The 25,626-nt window shown below is 43.4% G+C and overlaps 1 protein-coding gene across 2 annotated transcripts in view; it reads left to right on the top strand.

Moving 5' to 3' along the window:
• The window catches only part of chn2 (chimerin 2), a 261,556-nt gene that overhangs the window by 223,273 nt on the left and 12,657 nt on the right, over positions 1–25,626 (top strand). For both annotated transcript variants that reach the window (XM_033047391.1, XM_033047398.1), the window contains 2 exons: positions 1,232–1,316; positions 15,799–15,972. In XM_033047391.1, coding sequence (XP_032903282.1) covers positions 1,232–1,316; positions 15,799–15,972 — 259 coding nt within the window. The remainder of the gene's footprint in view (positions 1–1,231; positions 1,317–15,798; positions 15,973–25,626) is intronic.

The following is a 25,626-nucleotide window of genomic DNA, read 5'->3' as shown; positions in this document are numbered from 1 at the left end:
ATGGACTGAATAAATCTCCTCTTTAACGTTTAAATTGTTGTTATATTTTAAGCTTTAATAATTCTCTTTTCCACTTGTCGTGCCCGTCAGCTGCGTGTTCTACGTCATAATGGGAACCCAATAGGAGGGAATGGCTGCGCCACCAGAGAGCCGCTAGGAATGGATGGGGGGGTGGGGGTTTGAGGGGGGGGGAGGGAGGGCAAGGGGCGCAGTGGGCCACCCTCCCTCATCCTTCCTGCAGTACCCAAATAGTAAAAGCAAGGACCTATAGGTGCTGGCTGACAAGCTTTTTTCGCTTTCCTAGTTCTGGCAAAGGGCCTTTGATCTGGAAAGTTAATTGTTTCCCTTCTCACATGCAGCCTGACCAGCTGAGCATTTCCAGCATTTTCTGTTTTAATTTTAGATTTCCAGCATTTGGAGGGGTTTTTTTTATTTTAATTCTTTGGGATTACTTTGTGTGATTTTAAATTAAATTTGTGCTAGGGTCTGAAAATATGCAGAGCAATATATTGTAATCACTGCCATGTCACTAAACTAATTTAATCTGCCAATTATTCTCCTTACCTTAGTAATCATCATTGATTTACTTCTGTAATTAAAAGTTCAGCAGTTCTCAATCTGAAACGACTCTACTACTTGCATGAATAACTTGTTATGCATTTGATTGGTCTAGCTCCTCAGCTAGATGATTGTAGAAGTGAATTCAATAAATTTGATTTAATCTCACCAGGCAAAAATAAGTGTAATGTCCTGCATGTTATAAAAATACATCAATGCTGAAAGTCAGAAGTTAAATTGTAAACAGTGTAATTGCAGATTGGCCATCATGGAAGAGAAAGATTATTTCATCTACTGCTTGGATAATCTTTGAGAAATAATTTTGTGTGCTTAATGAAGGATATGGTAAATCTCTCTTGCAAGCAGTAGAGCTTATTTCACTGACTCTTACAACCTTGTATGTGATTAGACTAAACCAAGATACTAGTTTAAATCAAAAATGAATACGAATAGCACATATGAAAAAATGAAATACGAATAGCACTGTTGTTTAGTCGAAAAAAGGTTGTAACTTGTCAGCCAGCTGTGGAGAAATTTGTGTAAAAACTGTTCAATAAAACTGGTTTCATGTGTCGATCCCCGCTGTGTGCTTTGTGACCCTTGCTTTAGTATGTTCCATCTGTCGTGCCGTCTGGCTCCAGCCTTCACCACTTTGTCCATCTTTATTTTGCAGGTCCATACATTCAGAGGTCCTCACTGGTGTGAATACTGTGCCAACTTTATGTGGGGCCTGATCGCTCAGGGAGTGAGATGTTCAGGTATCATCCAAATTTCCTTTTATAATTTCATTTCCTTAAGCTCCATTCAAAAAAATTACTTGTTAATTATTAAATGCAATGTCGGTTAAAGTATAAAGTACATGCTGAAAAATTCCTGTTGTCATGAAAGTATATTTCGTATTAGTTATCGGAGGTACTGTTGAGGAAAAACTGCAAACTTGTTCAAAGGCTTTACTTGATATACAAAACAAACAGCGTTAAAATAATTTAATCTTGCTATTTTAGATCACTATTATTTGCATGCTGTGTTTAAACAAATTAATCAAGGGCCTTTTCTGTGTCTGTCTTTTTTAATTTATTTGTTTCCCCTTCCCCTGACTCTGAAGAAGTCTGAAGAAGGGTCTTGACTGGAAATGTCACCTATTTATTTTCTCCATAAATGCTGTGAGACCCGCTGAGTTACTCCAGCTTTTGTGTTTATTTTCAGTTTTAGTAGTTGGATTCTGTGGTAAATGAGAACCTGCGTAGGAAGGAACTGCGGATGCTGGTTAAAACCAAAGATCGACACAAAAACCTGGAATAATTCAGCACGTCAGAGAGCATCTCTGGAGAAAAAGGAATAGCTGGCATTTTGCGTCGTGACCTATTCTATAGCTCTGAGAATGACATAGCTTCTGAGAACCTATTGTATAGCTAAAAGAGCAAGCATGTACTGTTTTGACTGATGCAATGAAAAACTATATGACGAGTCATCTTTATTCCTGGTCAGTATATAGACAATAGGTACAGGAGTAGGCCATTCGGCCCTTTGAGCCAGCACCGCCATTCACTGTGATCATGGCTGATCATCCACATTCAATACCTTCTGACCATATCTCCTGACTCCGCTATCTTTAAGAGCTCTATCTAACACTCTCTTCACCACTGCCTTCTGAGGCAGAGAATTCCACAGATTCACAACTCTCGGGGTGAAAATGTTTTTCCTCATCTCCATTCTAAATGGCCTACCCCTTATTCTTAAACTGTGGCCCCTGGTTCTGGACTCCACCAACATCGGGAACATGTTTCCTGCCTCTAACATGTCCAATCCCTTAATAATCTTATATGTTCCAATAAGATCCCCTCCTCCTCCTAAATTCCAGAGTATACAAGCCCAGCCGCTCCATTCTATCAACATATGACAGTCCCGCCATCCCGGGAATTAACCTCGTGAACCTACTCTGCACTCCCTCAATAGCAAGAATGTCCTTCCTCAAATTAGGAGACCAAAACTGCACACAATACTCCAGGTGTGGTCTCACTAGGGCCCTGTACATCTGCAGAAGGACCTATTTGCTCCTATACTGAACTCCTCTTGTTATGATGGCCAACATGCCATTCGCTTTCTTCACTGCTTACCATGGGCGGAAATCCTGGGGGGGGTGGGGGGCACGTCCCTCCCATGTTTTGAGAGGTGGGGGACAATCCCCCTCCCCCCATGTTTTGTAATCCGAATTTTGAAATTCGGTGGAAAAAAATCTATTAAAATCGCCGCTTTCCATGAGACAGTGGGTGTGTCACTGTTAAGCGCTTGTTAATTGTCTCAATTACATCGTATTAACATGATGTGTCACCAATTATGTTTGACCTTCAAGTATTACTGAAGGTCTTCACGGAGAATTTCTTAAAACTGTCTGATGCGGGTACAATTACCATTTGAACTAATTTGATGTATTGGTGGATGGGAAGGATTTAAACGGGTATCGGATGTAAACGGGTCAGGTCATTATCGGCTCCGGTCGAATGGGTTTCCTGGCAGGCTTGCAGGTATGTCCCTCATTCACGGTCACTCACTCACAATTTAGTTTTTTTTCCCATCTCTCTTTCTCTTCTCCTCTCCAAGGTTGCTACTTGTGTTTGCCTTTATTTGCTTCATTTTTATTTGTTTAAGTGTTATTTATCACATTGTAGCCTTTGAAAGATTCAAGCAGGTATCAGACACTTTCTAAGGGCTGAATCAGCCCGTTCGCGGGGCCTTTCATCACCCCGCTCGGCTTAAAATCAAACTACTGCATTGAGGCAATCGAAGCTCCTGATATTGAAGTCCACGCCAGCCGATTTTAAGCAGCGCCGGGTGATGAAAGACCCCGTGAATGGGCTGATTCAAGCCCCATGATTCGGGGCAGACAAAGCTGCTGTTGCAGGAGTTCGGAGTCAGTCACCAACTTGGTAAGCTCCCAAATGTTACCATCCACAGGGCCCACGGCTGAAGCCTCCAAAGCCTTGCGTGTGTGTGTGCGCGTGCGCTTATGTGCACCTGCACGTACGCAAGGCCACCAAGAAATTGGGTCTCCCCCATGTTTTGATAGCGATTTTCGCCCCTGCTGCCTGCTGAACCTGCATGCTTACTTTCAGTGACTGATGAACAAGCACCCTCCAGATCTCGCTGTACTCTCCCTTTTCCCAACTAGACACCATTCAGATAATAATCTGCCTTCCTATTTTTGCCACCAAAGTGGATAACCTCACATTTATCCACATTGAACTGCATCTGCCATGCATCTGCCCACTCACCCAACCTGTCCAAGTCACCCTGCATCCTCACAGCATCCTCCTCACAGTTCACACTGCCACCCAGCTTTGTGTCATCTGCAAATTTGCTAATGTTACTTTTAATCCCGTCCTCTAAATCATTAATGTATATTATAAATAACTGCGGTCCCAGCACCGAGCCTTGTGGCACTCCACTAGTCACTGCCTGCCATTCTGAAAAGGACCCGTTAATCCCTACTCTTTGTTTCCTGTCTGCCAACCAATTTTCTATTTGTCAGTACCCTACCCCCAATACCATGTACTCTAATTTTGCCCACTAATCTCCTATATGGGACCTTATCAAATGTGTTCTGAAAGTGCAGATACACTACATCTACTGGCTCTCCCTCGTCCATTTTCCTATTTACATCCTCAAAAAATTAGAGAAGATTAGTCAAGCATGATTTCCCCATCGTAAATAAATGCTGACTTGGACTGATCCTGTTACTGTTATCCAAATGTGCCGCTATTTCATCTTTTATAATTGACTCCAGCATCTTCCCAACAACCGATGTCAAGCTAACTGGTCTATAATTCCATGTTTTCTCTCTCCCTCCTTTCTTAAAAAGTAGGATAACATTAGCAACCCTCCAATCCACAGGAACTGACCCCAAATCTATAGAACATGAGTCTATGGAACATGAACCAATGCATCCACAATTTCTAGTCACTTTCTTAAGTACCCTGGGATGTAGACCATCAGGCCCTGGGGATTTATCAGCCTTCAGTCCCATCATTCTACCCAACACCATATCCTGCCTAATGTGAATTTCATCATCTACAACTCAAATAAATAACTGCTTTTTATTTTACACAACCATCAATTGAACCAGCAGAAATAAGGTGAGAGATGACTGCACATAGATTAAGCACTCTTCATATTCAAAGTTTCCAATAAATGATTAAACTGCTAGATCAATGATAAAGTTATATGCATGAAGGTAGCTTTTTTCAACAATTTTGTAACTGGATGTAAGTTGGATCTAGGTTAATTGGTTTAAATTACATTTGAGGGCGTTTCACAAGGAAGTAATTGTGGGGTGGAATAACTGGTTTAGTAATATATCAATAACAGTATTTCCATGGGAATTTAAGTGTCTTACTCTTGATGACGTATAGGTTTGGTGATATTTTAATTAAAAATGTATCCTTGATCATTTGTACCAGTGCTGATTCAGTTTGGTCAATAGCAAGGGTGGATATTCACTGTTATAATTTGTGCATCTGGGAGTAATGGTCATAGCAATACTGTATAACAAGCAGCTTGACGTGCAAAGAGCAGGGCAATGTATTTAAGGATGACCATCTCAGGGAAATGGGATTTAAGCAATTCTAAGCAATTTTGTGATTTGATTGATGGGAAGCTGAATTGGCACTTTTGCTCTGAAGGAAATTTTGGCATGCTAAAAAAAGTTCAATTCATTTAAATGCAGATCTTGAGAATTATTGCAGTTCTCCAATCTGATGATTTCAGACTTTACGCTGAACTAAGCACAGTGTCAGGAACAATTTGTACTTAGTCTACTGAAAGCTGAAATGTCTGGGAGTCGGAGCAGTCAGAACATTCTTAACTTGTGGTATGTTATGACTGCAGAATGACACCCCTGCCCCTGAAAAATTACAAGAGTTTATGCACACTTTTCTCCACCCTTTTACGACATTTCCAGCTTTTACTTAACCCCCTTTGAATTTCCCAGTCTGTATTCCAATTATTTTAAATGGAGGGCGATCTACAGGATCAACCAGTAGATGATTGTATTGGAGAGCAGGCTCAGGGGAGTGCTGCCTGTTCCAGTGCCTTTGTACATTCTTTAAGCCTAATTTGTACTTTCTGGTACTAATTTTCTGGTTTACAAACGTCGTCTGTCAATCTCCCTCCACAGATGAGGTTTCAGAACAACCCTTCACGGCATTGATTCTCCGGCACCTTGTTTTTTACATACAAATTGTTGGAGAGGCCACATATGGAATGTCGTGTGCAGATCTGGTTGCTATAGGTTAGTTTAGGTCAGTTTAGTTTATTGTCACGTGTACGGAGGTACAGTGAAAAGCTTTTCCGTTGTGAGCTATCCAGTCGGCGGAAAGATTACACGTAATTATAATCAAGCTGTCAACAGTGTACAGATACAAGATTAAGGGAATAATGTTTAATGCAAGGTAAAGTTCGATTAAAGATAGCTCGTGAGTCTCCAATGAGGTTGATGTAGGTCAGGACTAGTATCTAGTTGGTGATGGGATGGTTGAGTGGAAGAATGTCATTAAGCTAGAGGGGGTGTTGAAAAGATCCACAGCAATGTTGCCTGTACAGGAGGGCTGGTATTTTAAGGAAAGATTGGAGAGGAGCGATGTCTTGTAAGGAGAGACAGACTGGCACGATTCCTTGGAGTGAAGGAGGACATTTATAAAATTACTAGACTAAGTGGGACCCGTTGGGTCCCATGTTCACATGGGAGGGTGCAATATTCCACCTCTCCACCAATTCCAATATTGATGGCCAGTGGTGGGGGGGGGGGGCTTTCTGGAGTGCTAGTATGGGTGATGAGGGCCGAACGGACTGGTATCCAGAGGGCTAGTATGGACATTGTGGGCCGAATGGATTCTTGGGCTGGCAGCTCAGTCACTCGGGCCTGGTGGGCTGGCAGCTCAGTCACTCGGGCCTGGTAGGCTGGCAGCTCAGTCACTCAGGCCAGTGCAGACCAACCCTTCAATTCAGTTCAAGCAGCACAGTCCAGACCAACCCTTCAATTCAGTTCAAGCAGCACAGTGCAGACCAACCCTTCAATTCAGTTCAAGCAGCACAGTGCAGACTCACAGTTAGGTTCACTCACGGCATAGACTCACAGTTCTGGACTCACCTTTCACTCACGGTCGTCCGGCCTCTGGGGATTTATTCTCCTGGCTGCCCCAGAAGGGGCATTACCTTCATCATGGTGACTGACAGGCCCGAAGACCAATTTGCTGATCTCACGATTTTTTAAACATTCATAACTTTTTTTATTATTTCACCGATCGGAAAAAACCTTGGGGCGGTTGGAGGAGAGGAGGACGGTGAGTCAGATGCCGAAAAATCATCGTAGGGTAGCATTTTTTCTTAAATGTATTTACAACGTAGACATGAAGTGGTCAAGATGAGAATTTTAGTAATAGGATAGATAGATAGATAGATAGATAGATAGATAGATAGATAGACAGACAGACAGACAGACAGACAGACAGACAGACAGACAGACAGACAAAAGTGCTGGAGAAACTCAGCGGTAGATAGATAAGGAGCATAGGTAGGATAGGGTAGGGGCGGTGTGGGCAAGTTGGGCCAAAGGGCCTGTTTCCATACTGTATGTCTCTATGACTATAATCACAGTCTTTACCCAGGATAGCACAGTCTAAAAAAAGCTGGAGGGCCTAAGTTTAAGTTGAGAGCGGAAAGATTTAAAAGGATCTCGGAAGCAGATTTTGCACATTATAGTTGGTGGATATTTGGAACAAATGTCAAAGGAGATGGCAGAGGCAGGTACAATTACTGTGGGGTTTTTTTTAAATTGGTGTGGTACATGCATAGGAAAGATTTTAGAGAGATATGGGCCAAATGCAGGCAAGTGGGGTTAGACCAGGTAGGTATCTTGTTTTGTATGGACGTTAGGTCGAAGGGCTTGTTTCCATGCTGTAAAACTACAAATCTCTATTTCCACTATGTTATTTTAGTTTCTTTTTCAAAACAAATATTCTGCTAAGCATAATAAATTAAAAATGTAATTTGTATTCTCTTATAAATAGAAATAAGGATATATTTTGTAAGGGTGGACATATTGGATTCACAGCTTAAATAGGATTCACAGTATCCCATTGAGTCATCCAATCCCCATTAATAGATTTTCAGACACAATGATTTGTTGGCTCCAGCATGACCAGACTTTAGCAGCACAAATGTAATTAACATTTAGTTTCCAGGAACTATCCTTGATTTTCATTGATGTACGCACAAGCAACTAAAATTGGTGAATTATACTTACATAGTTTGAAATATGCCATTGTAGATTCAAATTGAGGAAATTGGTGTTCTTATTCTCAAGAACCAAATGAACAATAATTAAAGAACATAGAAAGTAATAATGACAGCTTTTTCTGTCTTTATTTTGGAAATTTTATTTTAAAGACATTTAAGAGCTATTTAGCATCTTTAGGCATTTTACGAAAAATCTTGTCTAGGATTTCAGCAAACATGAAATGGGATATTCATATTATGATGCTGTTTAAATGATGTTTGACTACAACAAGTCAAACTTGTTTTTATTTGGATTATGTTTTTACAGTAAAAATACTGCAGGGAGTAGTCTTAAAATCTATATCAATTGAAAGGGAGAAGTATAACAATGTAAAAGAAACCAAAACAAAAACTAATAAGATATTTTTACATTGCCTTGATCAAATGTGCAGCAGGAGAGTGTCCTTTAAAACAGGAAAGGTGAGGAGAGGAATGCGAGGGAACGTCACAAAATGAAATAAAAACTTATTGCTTCATAAGACAAGCCGTCCCCGTCGAGAGGGAAACTCTGTCATCATTTCAGGATGTCTTTCCATCAGAACTGATTGCTTCCTTAAAGTGGAATTGGGTTGTTAAAGTGTAGCATTAGAGAAATGAAAAAAAGGCATAAGATAGATTTTTTTAATTAACAGGTAATTAAGAGCATTTAATTTAATAGCTATTCTGTTCATCTGGATCTAGGATGTTAACAGAAAAACTTAGTTTTGTGGATGGAAGGGAAACACAGAAACATAGCCTGTTCTGGAGGTCTTGCATTTTAAGGAGAGATTAGATAACCATTGTTTTTGTGTGGGGGGGATTTTAATATTCCATAACCTGTGAGATCACCTCTGCATTGTTGAATAATTGACAATTGTGCAGAACTATGATAAGAACATTTTTTTTCAATGAAATTAAGTTGATAGAGAATCTTTTTTGGGGGATTTCCACAATTTTTATCTATTGTCAGCCGGAGGTGCAGTATGATAGGTTTTTTTTCATTTATTTTGTGAGAGAGGTTTTGTGATGGTGCTACATGATTTAATTGCAAAGAGAGTAGAATGGTACAGAAGTTAGAAGAACTACATGGGGAAATAAATAAATCTTTTATAGAACACAAAATAATGGGTGGGGAATTTTGAGCTTTTCAGCGTAGGACTATAAACATTCTTTTTACAGGCTACACAAAAGCCAGCTGGTTGCCATGTCATTCATTCACAACATAATAGACTTGCACAGTCGCAACCCATAATAACAGGGAATGCAGGAATTTAGAATGCCAAGTCGTTAATAAAACAACCACAAGATCACGACATGTGTTACAGATAGGAAATGCGTATAGGCATGACTTTTCAAAATTAGATTCAGGAAGATATATTATTACAGGCGTCTAATTCTATTATTTGTAAGTCTCATACTGTACACTTTTTAATAACATAAAGAGAGCCTCCCAATTTACCTCATCTGCTGCTGAAGAATAACCCATAACTGTTACCTCCCAACTTCTCATATGTCATTATGACGTCGAAGGAGTCTCCTTTAACCCATCGAGTCTTTGAAGGCTGCACAGAGCAATTTCAATCTGCCATTAATTTTACCTGCAACTCATTCATCTTCACATTCCCAGCAATTTCTTCCCATATTCTATTACTTATCTCCACAATGGGCGATTTACATTACAATTCACTTACCAATGTGTCTTTGCGGAAAGAGGAAACCAGAGCACATGGGAGAAACTCATACCAACACAGAGAATGGGCAACTCTACACAAGCAACGCCAGTGGCAGGATTGAATCTGAGTCACTGCAGCTGGCAGGTAGCAGCTATGGCAGCTGTGCACCAATGTTGCACAATAACTTGCTTAATGGATGCATTTAAAGCAGTAAACCTGTCTTCACACACTGTTGCCCCTGTCCCACTTTGGTGAATTTTCTAGGCAACTAGGCTGTTGCCACATGGTCGCCGGGGTGTCGCCTGTATGGTCATCAGTAGTCTTCTCAGTCGCCCAAAGAATCATAGTGTTTTTCTGGTCGCCGCTGGATTTTGAAATGTTTAAAACCTTTCGGCAACAATTGGCTTGGTGCCAATGAGCGTAGCTTGACTTCTCCCGATGCAGGTGCTGTCATAGGTTGTTGCCAGGAGGACGTAGGTTGTCGCCGGTGCTGACCGGTGAATTCCATTGGTGACTACCAACATCAACCAGCGACAGGTACCACGACTGAATTGTATTACCTTGCCGTAGCTTGTTGTGGGTGGACGTAGGTTGTCCTAAGTGTGATCATAGGTGGACGTCCTAATGGGTCGCTCGTTGTCGGTAGCTTGATGTCAGCTGGGTGGTAGGTTGTAGTCATTGTCGTAGGGGGGTCCAGTTGCCGGCAGATGCCGAAAAAGGGTCAGACCCATAAGTTTATGCTGATCCAGAACTCTGCTGTCTTTATCTCAGTTTGCTCCAGCTCCATGTTGCCTCATGGACACTGGAAGCTGTACTAGTTGATGTACAAGTAATGCTTTGATTTTAACATCCTTCTGGAGACCTGTTTGTAACTTTGCCTACCGTACCAGACCACTATTATAGTTGCACTCCTTTAATTCCAGCCTCTTGATCATCCACAAACATAATTACTCAAGTAGAGTTGGCTTTAAGCTGCTGATGGTGTATGTACTTTTAATTCTCACCTTCAGCCCCACTTTCATGTTAAGACGCTGCTTTAAAGTTCCCTCTTCATTGTTCTTGACATTTTCTGATGTGGCATTATGTCATATTTTAATTAGAGGAAGCGGTGGACTGACTTGGCACAATCCAGAAATCACATTTGTATCTTTGACCAACTTAAATGCAGTACCTTGGGATCTTTACCATATTAAAGGAATTATATAAAATCCGAACTGTCTTGTTAAGACACTTGGGATCAAAGATCCTATAGCTATAGGATCTTTGCTTGGGATCCAGAAAACATTTGACACTTAATCTGTGCTTGAAACAAATGCTTTCACCCACACCACAGAAGCTGAAAGCTCTGGACTCGATTATATTGTTGGGCTGAAATTTGCTACAAGCCAGCCAGCCAGCAGGTTCACAGAGGATCACTGGTCAGCTGCAACACTTGTGACATTTCCGAATGAAAGTGGGGTTTGTGCAGGTCAGAGGTGCATGCGCTGGTCCTCTGGCAACGTTTAGTACATTTTCAACCCAAGGGACCAGCCATACTTTGTATGTGGATCCTCAGCTTTACCCCAGCAGCAACTGGCACATCTAGCACCACTGAAATTAATCGACTGACCATCTAAAATGTGAATTTAGTGGGGGGGGTTCTTTCTTTTGTTTCATAGTGCTTTAATAATTTTCATTAAGTACGATAGTTTGTGTTTCTTAATTTTTTTTTTTGTTCTACTGTTTTCAACTGATTGATAACTGGAGACATTTGAAAACTGTAAAGGGAGTTTTCTGGTAGCCCAAGCTGCCATCAAGTCTGTCCATGTGCTGTACCATACCTTCTGTCATTGCATCCCAATGTTGAAACCGTTCGTATTGGGAGCCAAGTGACTGCAGACATTTAGTTTGACTCTGCGACTTGTGTAGGTAAGCAACCACACCGCACGCGCTGAGAATGATCCAGCTATTGGGGTCCGGTTCCATATTGATGAAGTCAGGTACAAGGTGGCATTAGCGTTGTAACTGAGATGAAGATATTCTGTGATTATTGATGCAGGGCGGATAGTAGGTCAGGTCCCCATGACAATATCTTCAGAATTATATCCAACCTAATTTGGTCTTGAGAAACCTAAGGTTAAATCCAGAATCACAGAATTCACCAAAATAACTGTTGCATTTGTAGCTTTCTTCCGAGGTTCCCTCTCTTCTGTCTATCCCCTCCCAATATTAGGAATTGTTAGCTTTGTTTGAAGCAAACCCTTACTGTTGACTTTCAACCTGTTTTCCTGGTTCTTCAAATGATGCATGCAATTATGTTGTCATTATGTAAAAAAACATGCAGCATGATTTTTTTATTTGAATTCTCAGTGTTAACGTTTCAAACTTGGTATTCCTACGTTTGGTAAAATTCACGTACAAGCCAATGTTTTTGAATTTTTAATAAGTAATTATTTGTACATCCCTATTTTCATTTGGTGCCATTTGCATTTTCACAAGGAGTATTCTGTCAGCCTGCAGAACTGCTTTTCATGCCAAGTGAAACTTGTCTGAAATGGAAATTATACTGTGCAAACGAGTGAAACCTGAACATTGAGGACTGCCTTAATTGGCCTGATAGGAGTTAAAAAATGTTAATGTTTCTCAGTAATGTGTTACACATCACTGGTTAGAAACAAAACACAATTTGAACTACAGAATACTTTCTCATTCCTCTTTATCATTGTGGAATGTTTCAATTATGCTGCAGATTCATGAAATGTGAATTGTACAAGAGATCCTTTTTCTTAACATAAATATAATATTGCAGTAAAATATCTATATATCTAAACTATACTAAAGGTCTCATCTTGTTTGTTTGTTTGTATGCATGCATGATATCCCAAAACCCCGCCAAAATGGTACACGATAGGGCTATATTTTTTACCCACCTTACCCACCATTGTCCTGTGATGTAACTGAAATAAATTTTGTTCAGATTGATGGTATATTTTACAAATTATTGACATTTTAAACTTTACAAAAATCACTTTTAAAACCACTTTTCCACTTGCCCTGCCCATCTGCAGCATTACAATGACATCACAATGGGATCCCGAATCGCAATTACATAAAAAATTGCGATGTAAAAAAAAACCTCAAATTCGATTTTCATTTAGAATTTTTTTTTAAAACATTGCGATTTTCCATGTGGGGGGTGGGATAGGGGGGAGGTGGCGAGTGGGGGAGAGTAGACAATAAGTGCAGGAGTAGGCCATTCGGCCCTTCGAGGGCCATTCAATGTCATCAGGGCTGATCAACCCCAATCAGTACCCCGTTCCTGCCTTCTCCCCATATCCCCTGGCTCTGTATTTTTAAGAGCCCTATCCAGCTCTCTCTTGAAAGCATCCAGAGAACCTGCCTCCACCGCCCTCTGAGACAGAGAATTCCACAGACTCACCACTCTCTGTGAGAAAAAGTGTTTCCTCGTCTCCGTTCTAAATGGCTTACCCCTTATTCTTAAACTGTGGCCCCTGGTTCTGGACTCCCCCAACATCGGGAACATGTTTCCTGCCTCTAGCGTGTCCAAACCCTTAACAATCTTATATGCTTCAATGAAATATCCTCTCATCCTTCTAAACTCCAGAGTGTACAAGCCCAGCTGCTCTATACTCTCAGCATATGACAGTCCCGACATCCTGGGAATTAATCTTGTAAACCTACGCTGCACTCCCTCAATAACAAGAATGTCCTTCCTCAAATTAGGGGACCAAAATTGCACACAATACTCCAGGTGTGGTCTCACTAGGGCTCCGTACAGCTGCAGAAGGACCTCTTTGCTCTTATATTCAATTCCTCTTGTTATAAAGGCCAACATGCCATTCGCTTTCTTCACTGCCTGCTGTACCTTCATGGCTTACTTTCATAGACTGATGAACAAGGACCCCCAGATCCCATTGTACCTCCCCTTTTCCCAATTTGACGCCATTTAGATAGTAATCTGCCTTCCTGTTTTTGCTACCAAAGTGCTACCTTCCTGTTTTTGCTACCTCACATTTATCTGCATTAAACTTCATCTGCCATGCATCTGCCCACTCCCCCAACCTGTCCAAGTCACCCTGCATTCTCATAGCATCCTCCTCACAGTTCACACTGACACCCAGCTTTGGGTCATCTGCAAACGTCTGCAAGAAGGGATATAGGGAGAGAGGAGGGGGGTAGGGAGGGAGATGGAGCAGAAAGTGGGGGAGGTGAGGAGGGAGAGTGAGGAGGAGAGGGGATAGAGGGAGAGGAGAGAGGGGAGTTGGAGAGATAGGGAGGGGGATAGAGGGAGGTGAGGACAGTTAGTGGGTGGGATAGGGGAGGTGAGGAGTGGGGAGGCATGGGGATAGTGGGAGGGAGAGGGGCTATGCAGTAGGGAGGTAGTGCTGAGGTAAGAGAGAAAGGAGATTTATGGAGGGAGTGTGGGAGGGAAGGAAGAGAGGGAAAGAAGAGGAGGGTGAAGAGAGTTTTGGGGATGAATGGGAAGGAGTATGCTAGGGGTAGGAAGAGGTATGGCGAGCGCAGTTGATGGATGTTTTCCCGTGCTCGGTAACCATGGGGTTCGCGGTGTCACAACGGGAACTCCTCAGCCGCGCCTGCGCAGTTGGGGGCTATGGGTCAGTGGTGGAATATTGCCTAGGGGGATGAGCCCAACGGGTCCGCACCTGGTCTAGTGTCATATAAATCTGAAACCATCTATTTGTTACAATTTTGTTGTACATTTAGTTTAAAAATTGCCTATAATGCATGCTGGATTACATTTCACCAGCATTGTAACAAGGTTGAAATGAAGAACTACCGGTAGGTCGTCAGTATGTTCTTTGAAACTGTAATGCTAATCCTAAACTATAAAAATAATTGGAAGAAACTGAATTTAAAAAGTAAAAATAAATTAATCTTGCCCTTTTACCCTGGAGTGTGAAAAAACCATTGACCCACTGATAGCTGTTTGTTACAATACAGGTGAAATGCAATCCAGCTTGCTTTATAGGCTATTTTTTGATTTCCTATATTCCATCTTTTAGCTAGACTTAACTCTTTCTTTCTTTCTGGGCATGCAAAACTGATCCATCTATTTGTGCAGTGGGCAACACAGTGGTACAGCATTTAATATCGCTGCCTTCGAGTTCCAGCAAGCTGGATTCAATCGGTCCTTAGTTTAGTTTTGGGATTAGAGATACAATGCAGAATCAGATCCTTTGGCCCACCGAGTCCGTGCCGACTAGCAATTTTCGCACACTTTCACTATCCTACGCACACTAGGGACATTTTGTCCATTTATACCAATCCCATTAAATTACAAACCTGTGTGTTTTTGGAGTGTGGGAGGAACCGAAGATCTCGGAGAAAAGTCACGGGGAGAACGTACAAACTCCGTGCAGACAGCACCTGTAATCAGGATCAAACCCGGCTCCCTGGTGCTGTAAGGCAGCAACTCTACCGCTGCATTGCTGTGCTGCTAGCATGGAGTTTGTTTGCCCCGTGGCCACATGGGTTTCCTCCAAGGCTCTGTTTTCCTCTCACTTCTCAAAGATATGCTGGTAGGTTATTTGGCCCCTGTAAATTGCTTATGTTATGATATATGTGATTGTCAGAAAAAATGGTCACAAGAAAATAAGTGGATTATTGTGAGAGTCAGATTAGACTCAATAGGACAAATGGCGTCCTGCACATTGTTTGAAAATATGAAAAATATTTATAGAAAGCACAAATGGAAAAGTTCTCCACTACATTAGAATTCCAATATCTGACTATTTGGAAATCTGATGGTTCAGCATCTGGCTCACAGATAATGTTTGCTACACTCCCTTTCCACTCAATATTGGCTCGGCTCCATCGCTCTCCTTCCACTTTTGGAGTTCCAGTTCTCAAGCTGGCTTTCCACCAACCTGATTTACTGGAAATGTTATTATCATATTGTGCAACTTTTTTTTTGAATAAGTCATTTAAAGTAGCAACATCAATGGAAATATCACTCATTAGCTTGGAAAGTCTACCAGTCCAGTTCCCCCAAAGTCTTAAACATACCAGATTGTCAGACATTGACTGCACTTCCTCCTTACTGAAAGCTTATTTGAAAGTTGAAAGCATTTTGCACAATATTGCTTTGCTATGAACTGGTCAATACTGAATGTATAATTTGGTGATTCAGGAGATGTTCTCCAGGTATTGGACCTCTGAGAAGTTTTACAAACTGCAGTAAGTGTTTCTAAGTTAACATATCTTGCACTTATACCTGCATTTATTGTTGTTTCAGATTGTGGCTTGAATGTACATAAGCAGTGTTCGAAATTTGTACCCAATGACTGTCAGCCTGACCTCAAAAGAATCAAGAAGGTGTACAGTTGTGACCTGACAACGCTGGTAAAAGCACACAACACACAGCGACCTATGGTTGTGGACATGTGCATTCAGGAGATCGAAACTCGAGGTTTGGGCACACTCTTGCACAGTTGTAAAATATCGTTTTGATTATAGTTTATGTTGATAATGATATGATTTGCCAGATATCTGTTGGCATGCAGAGCATGATGAAGGCTTGTTTATTGTCCCAGAATTTCTTATTCCCCTCTCATCTGTTCTTACTCACTCTGTTCAGTTGCAACTAATGAACTATTCACTGTTCTCTTTGAGCAAACAAACTTTCATGTCATTCTCTCTCTCCCCTCTCTCTCTTTCCCCCTTTTTTGTTCTTTTCCAAGGACTTTATTCAGCAATTGCATATTACAGTGTACTAAAAGTACATAAACGTTCAATGGTTACAATACATCAAGCAGTCATTATAGTACAATGGTGGAATCTTTATCTACAATGCTCTCGACTGCTCACGGCGACCAACGTACACGGAAGGCCTCCAGCGTCCCCGTGGACACCACGTGTTCCCTCTTCAGGGACACGCGAGCATCGACGTAGGCCCGGAAGAGGGGCAGGCAGCTGACTCTGGTGTGACCATTGACCGCCCGTTGCCATGAACCGCGAATGGCCATCTTGGCAAGGCCCAGGAAGGTCCCACCCCCCGATCGGCTCTCCCAGCTCCCTGCCCTGTGTCCAAACACCAAGATTGTGGGACTAAAATGTAGCCAAAACTTGAGGAGCAGCCCCTTCAGATATACATACAGGGGCAGCAACCTCACACACTCCATATACGCGTGGAACACGGTCTTTTCCTCGCTGCAGGAGTTACAGGCAGCCGGCGAGCATGTGATCCGACTCAAATGTTTATTACACGCCACCGCTTTGTGCAACACTCTCCACCTCAGGTCCCCCATGTAAAGGGAGAAGACTCCCTCCTGGAGCGACCTCCACTGGGGACCGCCCCCGCCGCCAGGTGGTAACGCGGACTGCCGAGGCGTGTCCAGATGGAAGACGAAAGCAAGGAGGTGCAGAATGTGTAGGAGCATTCTGTACAGTACGCATCTCTCCACATCACGAAACGGCACACTCGGCATCTCGGAAAGGCGGCTTCTCTCCCCCTCTCCACCCCCCCCCCCCCCTCCATCCCCCCCCCTCTTCCCCCCCCCCCCTCTTCCCCCCCCCCTCTTCCCCCCCCTCTCCATCCCCCCCCCTCCATCCCCCCCCCTCCATCCCCCCCCCTCTTCCCCCCCCCTCTCTCCCCCCCCCTCTTCCCCCCCCCTCTTCCCCCCCCCTCTTCCCCCCCCCTCTTCCCCCCCCCATCTTCCCCCCCCCTCTTCCCCCCCCATCTTCCCCCCCCTCTTCCCCCCCCTCTTCCCCCCCCCTCTTCCCCCCCCTCTTTCCCCCCCCTCTTCTCCCCCCCCTCTTTCCCCCCCCCCCTCTTTCCCCCCCCCCTCTCTTCCCCCCCCTCTTCCCCCCCCCTCTTCCCCCCCCCTCTTCCCCCCCCCTCTTCCCCCCCCTCTTCCCCCCCCCTCTTCCCCCCCCCTCTTCCCCCCCCCTCTTCCCCCCCCTCTTCCCCCCCCCCCCCTCTTCCCCCCCCCTCTTCCCCCCCCCCTCTTCCCCCCCCCTCTTCCCCTCCCCTCTTCCCCCCCCCTCTTCCCCCCCCCTCTTCTTCCCCCTCTTCTTCCCCCTCTTCCCCCCCCCTCTTCTTCCCCCTCTTCTTCCCCCTCTTCTTCCCCCTCTTCTTCCCCCTCTTCTTCCCCCTCCTCCCCCCCTTCTCCCCCCCTCTTCTCCCCCCCCTCTTCTCCCCCCCCTCTTCTCCCCCCCTCTTCTACCCCCCCTCTTCTCCCCCCCTCTTCTCCCCCCCTCTTCTCCCCCCCTCTTCTCCCCCCCCTCTTCTCCCCCCCTCTTCTCCCCCCCTCTCCCCCCCCCCTCCCCCTCTTCTCCCCCCCCTCTCCCCTCCCCCCTCCCCCTCTCTCTTTCCCCCACTCTCTCTTTCCCCCACTCTCTCTTCCCCCCCACTCCACTCAAATCCCAAATCCATATTTTGCTTGGGTAGTTTACACCCCAGCGGTATTTTGATATCTTGAGCTCAGACACAGAATAACGTTAACTCAACCGGAACATGATTTAAATTGGAGGAGTAGCACCTCATATTTCGCCTGGGCAGTTTACGCCCCAGCGGTTTGAACATTGACCTCTAATTTCAGGTAGTCCCTGTTTTCTCCCCACCTTTCCAGCTCTCCCTCAACCCACTGTCTCCGCCTCTTCCTTTCTTCTTCCCGTCCCCCCTGCCTCACCCTCTCACCAGTCTGAAGAAGGGTCTCCACCCGAAACGGCGCCTATTTCCTTCGCTCCATAGATGCTGCCTCACCCGCTGAGTTTCTCCAGCATTCTTGTCTCCCTTTTCACACAAGTTCTGTTAACCCACTTTCCTCACCCACTCCCTACACATTAGGGGCAATTTTACAGATACAAGTTAACCTACAAATCCAATGCGTCTTTGGGATGTGGGAGTAAACCCACACGCTTGCAGGGAGAATGTGCAAATTCAACACAGACAGTGCCCGAGGACAGGATCAAACACAGATCGCTGGCGTGTGAGGCAGCAAGTCTACCAGCTGTGCCACTATATTTTATTTTCCAACGCACAAAAAAATATACGTTGATAACTGTGGTTACTAAAAATAAGAAACTATCCATTTTCAGTCTTAAATCTCTAAGTGACGTTATGTCCCCCTTTACAGCTACTGTACATTTTAATTCAGTTCAAGACTATGGGGCAGTACATTGGCCATAAAGTTGCTGCCTAAAAATGCCAGAGACCCGGAATAGATCCTGAATATGGGTGCTGTCTGTATGGAGTTTGCTCCTTTTCCCTTTGATCACATGGGTTTTCTCTGGGTGCTCTTATTTCCTTCCACATTCCAAAGGTGTGCAGGAACCTTTTTCAGACCCAACCCAAAATGTAATATTATCCTTTTGTCCAGAGATTCTGCTGACCTGTTGAGTTACTCCAGCTTTTTGTGTCTATTTTCAAACCAGCATCTGCGGTTCCTTCCTACACACACGATACCATAACAATAGAACTTTATTAATCCCAGGAGGGAAATTGTGTGTGTGTGTGTGTGTGTATATATATCACACACAGACACACACAGACACACACACACACACACACACACACACACACACACACACACACACACACACACACACACACACACATATAGTTTTATATTCATATATAAATATACACTGTTTTATTTTCTCATTTATAACATTGTTTACATAATACTAACTGGGACATGAGAGAATAAAACACTATTGACTCTTGACATACGTCGCTAATGTGTGGGATAGAACTAGTGTATGGGTGATCGGTGGTCGGCGTGGGCCAAAGGGCCTGTTTCCACACTATATCTTCAAATTAAACTAAAAACACTAAACCCAGAGGGAGTCTAAAGAAGGGCCTCTACCCAAAACGTCACCCAATTTCTTCTATCCAGAGATGCTGGCTACTCCATGGAATTCCCCTGCACAATTAAAGCATGGAATAGTCTTCACCCTACCATAGTTACCCAACCCGACGCAAGTAAATTTAAGGTAGCTCTTTTTTCCCAAGAACGTTTTTTTGCTTAAGTCCAAGTCAAGAGTCAAGAGAAATGTATTGTCACGTGTCCCAGATAGGACAATGAAATTCTTGCTTGCTGCAGCACAACAGAATATGTAAACATAATACAGAACAGGAGATAAAAGTTCAGTGTATCTATATACCATAGACCATATATATAAACAATAAATAAACAGATAAAGTGCAATAGGCTGTTATTGTTCAGAGTTTTGTGGTGGACCCTTCACCACCTCCAGTTTAAATTCCATTTGGAATATTTTTGGAGTAACTCTTGCTCCCTGACAGCAATGGCGACTAGATCTCCCACAATGCAAAGGGAGGGAGAAAGTGCCCGGCGCCAACCAGTTGCCGTGACAGTGCGCATGTGCAAGGCGGCCGGCCGTGCCGGCGGATAAAGAGCGGTCGGAGAGCGGATAGCGGAGACCCGAGACCTGACCAAAGATCATAGAGCGGAGCCTGGCGGCCCAGACACGGATGGCGGGCGGAGACGAAGAGTGACAGAGAGAGATAGAGAGGGGGGCCCGCTGAGAGTTGAACGGCAGGTGTCCCGGGTGCTTGCTAAGCCGGGCAAAATGACACAGCTTTTAGGTTGCCCGGCGGGAATTTAGGTTGCCATTGGCACCTGGGCAACCGTTAATTTCGAGCTCTGACATGATATTTTCAATGTGTACTTTTCTCACCTTTCCACTTCCAAGCATCTTGACCAAGTATGTCCGTGGTCTGCACTTTCTCACCAGACTTCCCGTTAACCACTTCACCCACTTGTGATGATGGTTTTACACCTTTACCTTATGATTCAACTCAACACTCCTTTCCTTTACTCCTGTCATGATATGCTTTTTATTTCTCCCGTTTCTCTTCTACTGTTTGAGCCAAATTTGGTTTCAACAGTGAAAACCTTGTTCTGGGTTTTCTCTTCAAGAACAGATCAGCTGGTATTTGACCAGTAGTGGTGTGAGGTGTGTTTCGATATGTAATCAGAAAGTTAACCAGTTTGTGAAACAGTGACAACTGTCTTTCTTTGGACTTGCATTCAGCAGTTGTTTGACTAAATTACGCTTTACAATTTGCACTGTGCGTTCTGCTGCTCCATTTGAAGCGGGTTGGTATGGAGCGACTCTAGTGTGTTTGACACCATTTCCATTCATGAATTGTGCAAACTCTTGTGAACAGAATTGTGGTCCGTTATCTGACACAATTTCCTCTGGAAATCCATAGGACGTAAACAATCCTTGCAAAATGTCTATCGTTTTGCTGGATGTCGTTTTGTTCATCGGAAACACCTCAACCCACTTGGAGTGACTATCATCACAATGAACAATTGTTGTCCATCTAACTCTGCAAAGTCCACGTAATCTTTGCCACACTCTAGCCGGCTATTTCCATGGCTGTAGCGATACTTCTTTCCAACTGCTTGACATGTGCTACACTCTTTCACCGTTTGGTCTATGTCCTTATCTAGACCAGGCCACCATAGATAGCTTCTAGCCAGACTCTTTGTTAGACACATTCCCAAATGCTGATCATGAAGATCTCCAAGCAATTTTACTCCATATTTTTCAGGGATTACAACTCTTGCTCCCCACATGACACAACCTTGGTCTACTGAGAGTTCATTCCTACGTACAAAGAATGGTTTCAGTTCTGCCCTTGAATCTTGCAATTTGTTTGGTCATCCATTTTTAACATATTCCTGCACTCTTGACAAAAGTCTGTCAGTGCGGGTAGCCTTCCGAATGTTCCCTGAAGTGATAGGTAACTCATCTACATGAGAGAAATAAAACCTCTCTGTTTGGGGTAACCTACGATTCCAAAGGTAATCTAGACATGGCATCAGCATTGTTGTGCTCTGCTGCCTTGCAATACTGGATATCATATTGGTATGCAGACAATATCAATGCCCATCTTTGCATTCTGGCTGCTGCCAGAGTTGGTATGTGTGCTTTTGGATTTAGGATCACTGTCAACAGCTGGTGATCTGTCTCGATTACAAACCTCTACCATATAAGTATTTGTGAAATAACCTAACACCAAAAATCACTGCAAGAGCCACTCGCTCTATTTGCGCATAATTTCTCTCACTAGCATTGAGTGTTCTAGACGCAAATGCTATTGGCCTCTCATCTCCATTTTCTAGCACATGAGAGATCACAGCACCAACACCGTATGGTGAAGCATCACATGCTAACTTCATTGGCTTATTTACATCATAATGAACAAGCATTGTACTCTCTGCCAACTGAGCTTTACATGACTTGAAAGCTTGATCACATTCACATGTCCACTTCCATGGTACATCTTTTCTCAAGAGCTTGTTCAAGGGATGTAAACAGGTGGACAGATTTGGCACAAACTTCCCATAATAATGCACTAATCCTAAAAAGGATCGGATCTCAGATTTGTTTCTGGGAGTGGGCATGTTCTTGATCGCATCCACTTTACCCTTGGTGAGGTGTAGACCATCCTTGTCTATCTAATGACCCAAGTACTCTACCGAGTTCTGAAAGAACTCACACTTCTGTGCTTTCCCTCTTACACTGTGTGTTTCAAATCGTTTGAGTACCTCTTCCAACCTTTCATCATGTGTCTGCCTGTCAGGGGCTGAGATGAGGATGTCATCCAAGTAACACAGCACACCTTCAATTCCCTCTAGAATTTGTGTCATCACCCCTTGAAAAATCCCTGGGGCTGATGATATGCCAAATTGGAGCCTATTGAACTGAAACAATCCCAAATGCATGTTGATAGTCAGCTTGGATATAGATTTGTCATCCACACATAACTGCAAGTAGGCATTTGTCAAGTCCATTTTTGTGAAGTCTTGGCGGCCTGTGAGGGTGCTAAACAAATCCTCTGCTGTTGGTAGGGTATCTGGTATGCTACCTTCAAGTACCTGGTTTATGGTTATCTTATAATCCCCACAAAGTCTAACACTACCATCAGGTTTAGGTACAACTACAATGGGTGTTGCCCATTCACTACTTTCTACCTTATTGATAATGTTCTCAGCTTCAAGTCTTTTCAGTTCTTTCTCAACCTAGTCCTTAAGTGCATACGGTACAGTCCGAGGTTTGCCATGCACTGGTGTCGCATCCTGCTTCATGTGTACTTTCGCTTTGTACCCCTTGATTGGCTCTCCCTGGTCACTGAACACCTTCGGATGTTGCTTGATTATGTCCTCCGGACACTTGAATTCTTTGCGAACAAGGAACATCTCGTTCCAGTTGACCAACTGAACGTTTCCTGGCTTTGCTGGAACTCACCTAATCGTCCGATATACCCATTGGGCACCGCCATCTTGGATTTTTAACACTCACAGAATTCAAACTTTGTGACCAGATTTTCAGCTTTCCCTGAAACCAAAAGTTATGCAACCTTCTCCGTGCCTCTGTAGAATTCCATATCTACACAACCAATTAAAGCGGGAGAATCCACAATCCCATCCTCGTCGCCAATTTGTGATACCTTGAGCTCAGACACAGAATAACAAGTTAACTCACTGCTGACCAGAACATGACTGCCCAGCTGTCTGTGGTTTATTCAATCATTTACAATCCTCCAACCAAAGGTGAACATTGACCTCCAATTTCAGGTAGTCCTTGCTTTCTCCCTCCTTCCCCTCCTCTTCCCAGCTCTCTCAGAAGCGTACTGTCTCCGTCTCTTCTTTCTTTTTCCCGCCCCCCCCCCCCAACATCAGTCTGAAGAAGGGTCTCGACCCAAAATGTAGAAAGCTAATGATATTGTAATCTCCATTTTCCAAATCCTCTCAAGATAAAACAGTTATATCACATTGATTAGTGTTTCACATATTCACTGCCCTCTGAAAGAAAAAAAAATCTTCCTAATCTCTGTTTTAAGATGGTTTACTCCTTATTACACAACTTTGCCCTGAGCTTTAGATTACCTCGTCATTCTTCCAGCATCCACCCTGTCACAGCATCTCATATTCTTATAAATTTCAAGATCACCTCTCATTCGTATAAAAATTATTCCTCGCACGGCAACCTCTTCACCCCATGAGTAGACACAATATACAGCATCTGAACTGCCAGTTTGTTCCTCTTTAAGTAAGCACATCAAAGATCTATACTGTAATCCAATTGTAGTCTAACAAGGTCCTGTGCTGACACATTAAATTTTATATTCTATTATTTTTGAAATAAAGGAAGTCCTAATTACTTGCTTCATCTGCATGCTAGCCTTCTGGTACCCAGACACCCTGATGGCAGCATTCTGTGAGCTCTCTTTATTTCAGCAATTCCTCTTCTTCCAAGAAAAAGTGGATAATGTTGCAATTCCCCCTTATTACATACCATTTCCCATTTTCTTTACCCACTGATTAACCTATCCAATTTTTTTTTCAAACTTCTCACAACTTGCCTTTCTACTATCATCGTATTGTCAGAAAACCTGTTTGCAATAAACTCGCTAAACTCAATAAACTTTATCAAAGTCATTGATAGTTTGAGGCCCAGTACTATCCATGTGGTAAGCCTATCACTGCAGGTCACTAACATTAAAATTACCTACAGTATTGTGAGTTTTCTGTTAGTTAACCAATTCCCTGTCCATATTACCCCAACTTTCCAAGCTCCCCGTTGGTACAGTGACCTTTTATGTAAAATCTTTTTTGTTGCCTCCTGAAAATCCAAATGCACGTGTACACCCTTTTTGTCCCATCCTTTAATTTGCCAAGCACAATTTCCATTTTGTGGAATTATGTTGATTATGCTTGATTGCTTTTTGACTTTCCAAATGTCCTGCTGCTGCTTAATAATTAATTTCAGCATTCCCCATCGACTGAAATCGAACTGCTGCTTCCTGTATTCTGCCTGTCCCCTTTCTTGAATAAGGAAGTTACATTTGCAATTTTACAATCCTGAACACAATACTATAAATGCACTCATCAACGTCTTATACAGGTGCAACATGACCTCCAAACTTCTATACTCAATACTCTGACTGATCAAGGCCAATGTACCAAATGTCTTTTTGACCGAACCCTGAGGCACACCACTAGTCACAGGCCTCCAGTCCAAGAAGCAACCTTCCACCATCACCCTCTGCTTCCTTCCATGAAGCTAAATTTCTATCCATTCAGCTATCTCTCATTAGATCCCTTGTGATCTAACCTTGCAGAGCAGCCTACCATGCATAACCTTGTTGAATACCTTATTGAAATCCATGTATACAACTACAGCTCTGCCCTCATCGACATTTTTGGCCACGTCTTCAAAAAACTCAATCAGATTTGTGAGACACCACCTCCAATGTACAAAACCATGCTGACTATCCCCAATCAGCCCCTGCCCATCCAAATGCCTGTATAACCTATCCCTCAGAATACCCTCTAGTAACTTTCCAACTACAGATGTTAAGCTCACTGGCCTATAGTTCCCAGCATTTTCCCTGCAGCCCTTTATGAATAGAGGCACAACATTTGCCACCCTCCAGTCTTCCAGCAGCTCTCTGTATTTTAAGATGACTCGTGAATTTCAACCAGAGCTCCAGCAATTTTCTCTCTAATGTCCCACAATGTCCTCAGATATATCTGATCAGGCCCTGGAGATTTGTCTACCTTTATACACGATAGCACCGTCAACACCTCTTCGACGGTAACACTGACTGCTCTCAAGACACTTCCATTGACTGCCCCAAGTTCCTCTGTCCTCCTGTCTTTCTCCTCAGTAAATACAGAGGTGAAATACTCATTGAGGACCTTGCCCATCTCTTGTGGCTCCACACAGAGGTGATCGCTTTAATTCCTGCGAGGTCCCACTCTCTCTCTAGTTACCCTTTCCCCCCTTATGTTTTTTATGAAGTCTCTTGGGATTGTTCTTAATGCTACCCGCCAGCTATCTCCTGGCCCCTTATTGCCATAATTTCCTTTTATAGTTTACTCCTCAGTTCCCAAAACTTCTCCAGGGATGCACTTGTGATACTTCAGCCTGTTGCAACATTTGTTGTTAACCTGAAAAGTTGTTCTTCTATCACTTTGTTAATAATGCTGTCCTTAGTTATGTTGAAGGATATTTGTAGGCACACCTCAAAGGCTGCCTACCCCCCACACTGGATCCCTATCAGTTTTCCTACCGCAAG

This window comes from Amblyraja radiata, chromosome 2, assembly GCF_010909765.2.
Source record: "Amblyraja radiata isolate CabotCenter1 chromosome 2, sAmbRad1.1.pri, whole genome shotgun sequence".
NCBI classification, from domain to species: Eukaryota; Metazoa; Chordata; class Chondrichthyes; order Rajiformes; family Rajidae; genus Amblyraja; species Amblyraja radiata.
This window is presented reverse-complemented; position numbering and strand designations above follow the sequence as displayed.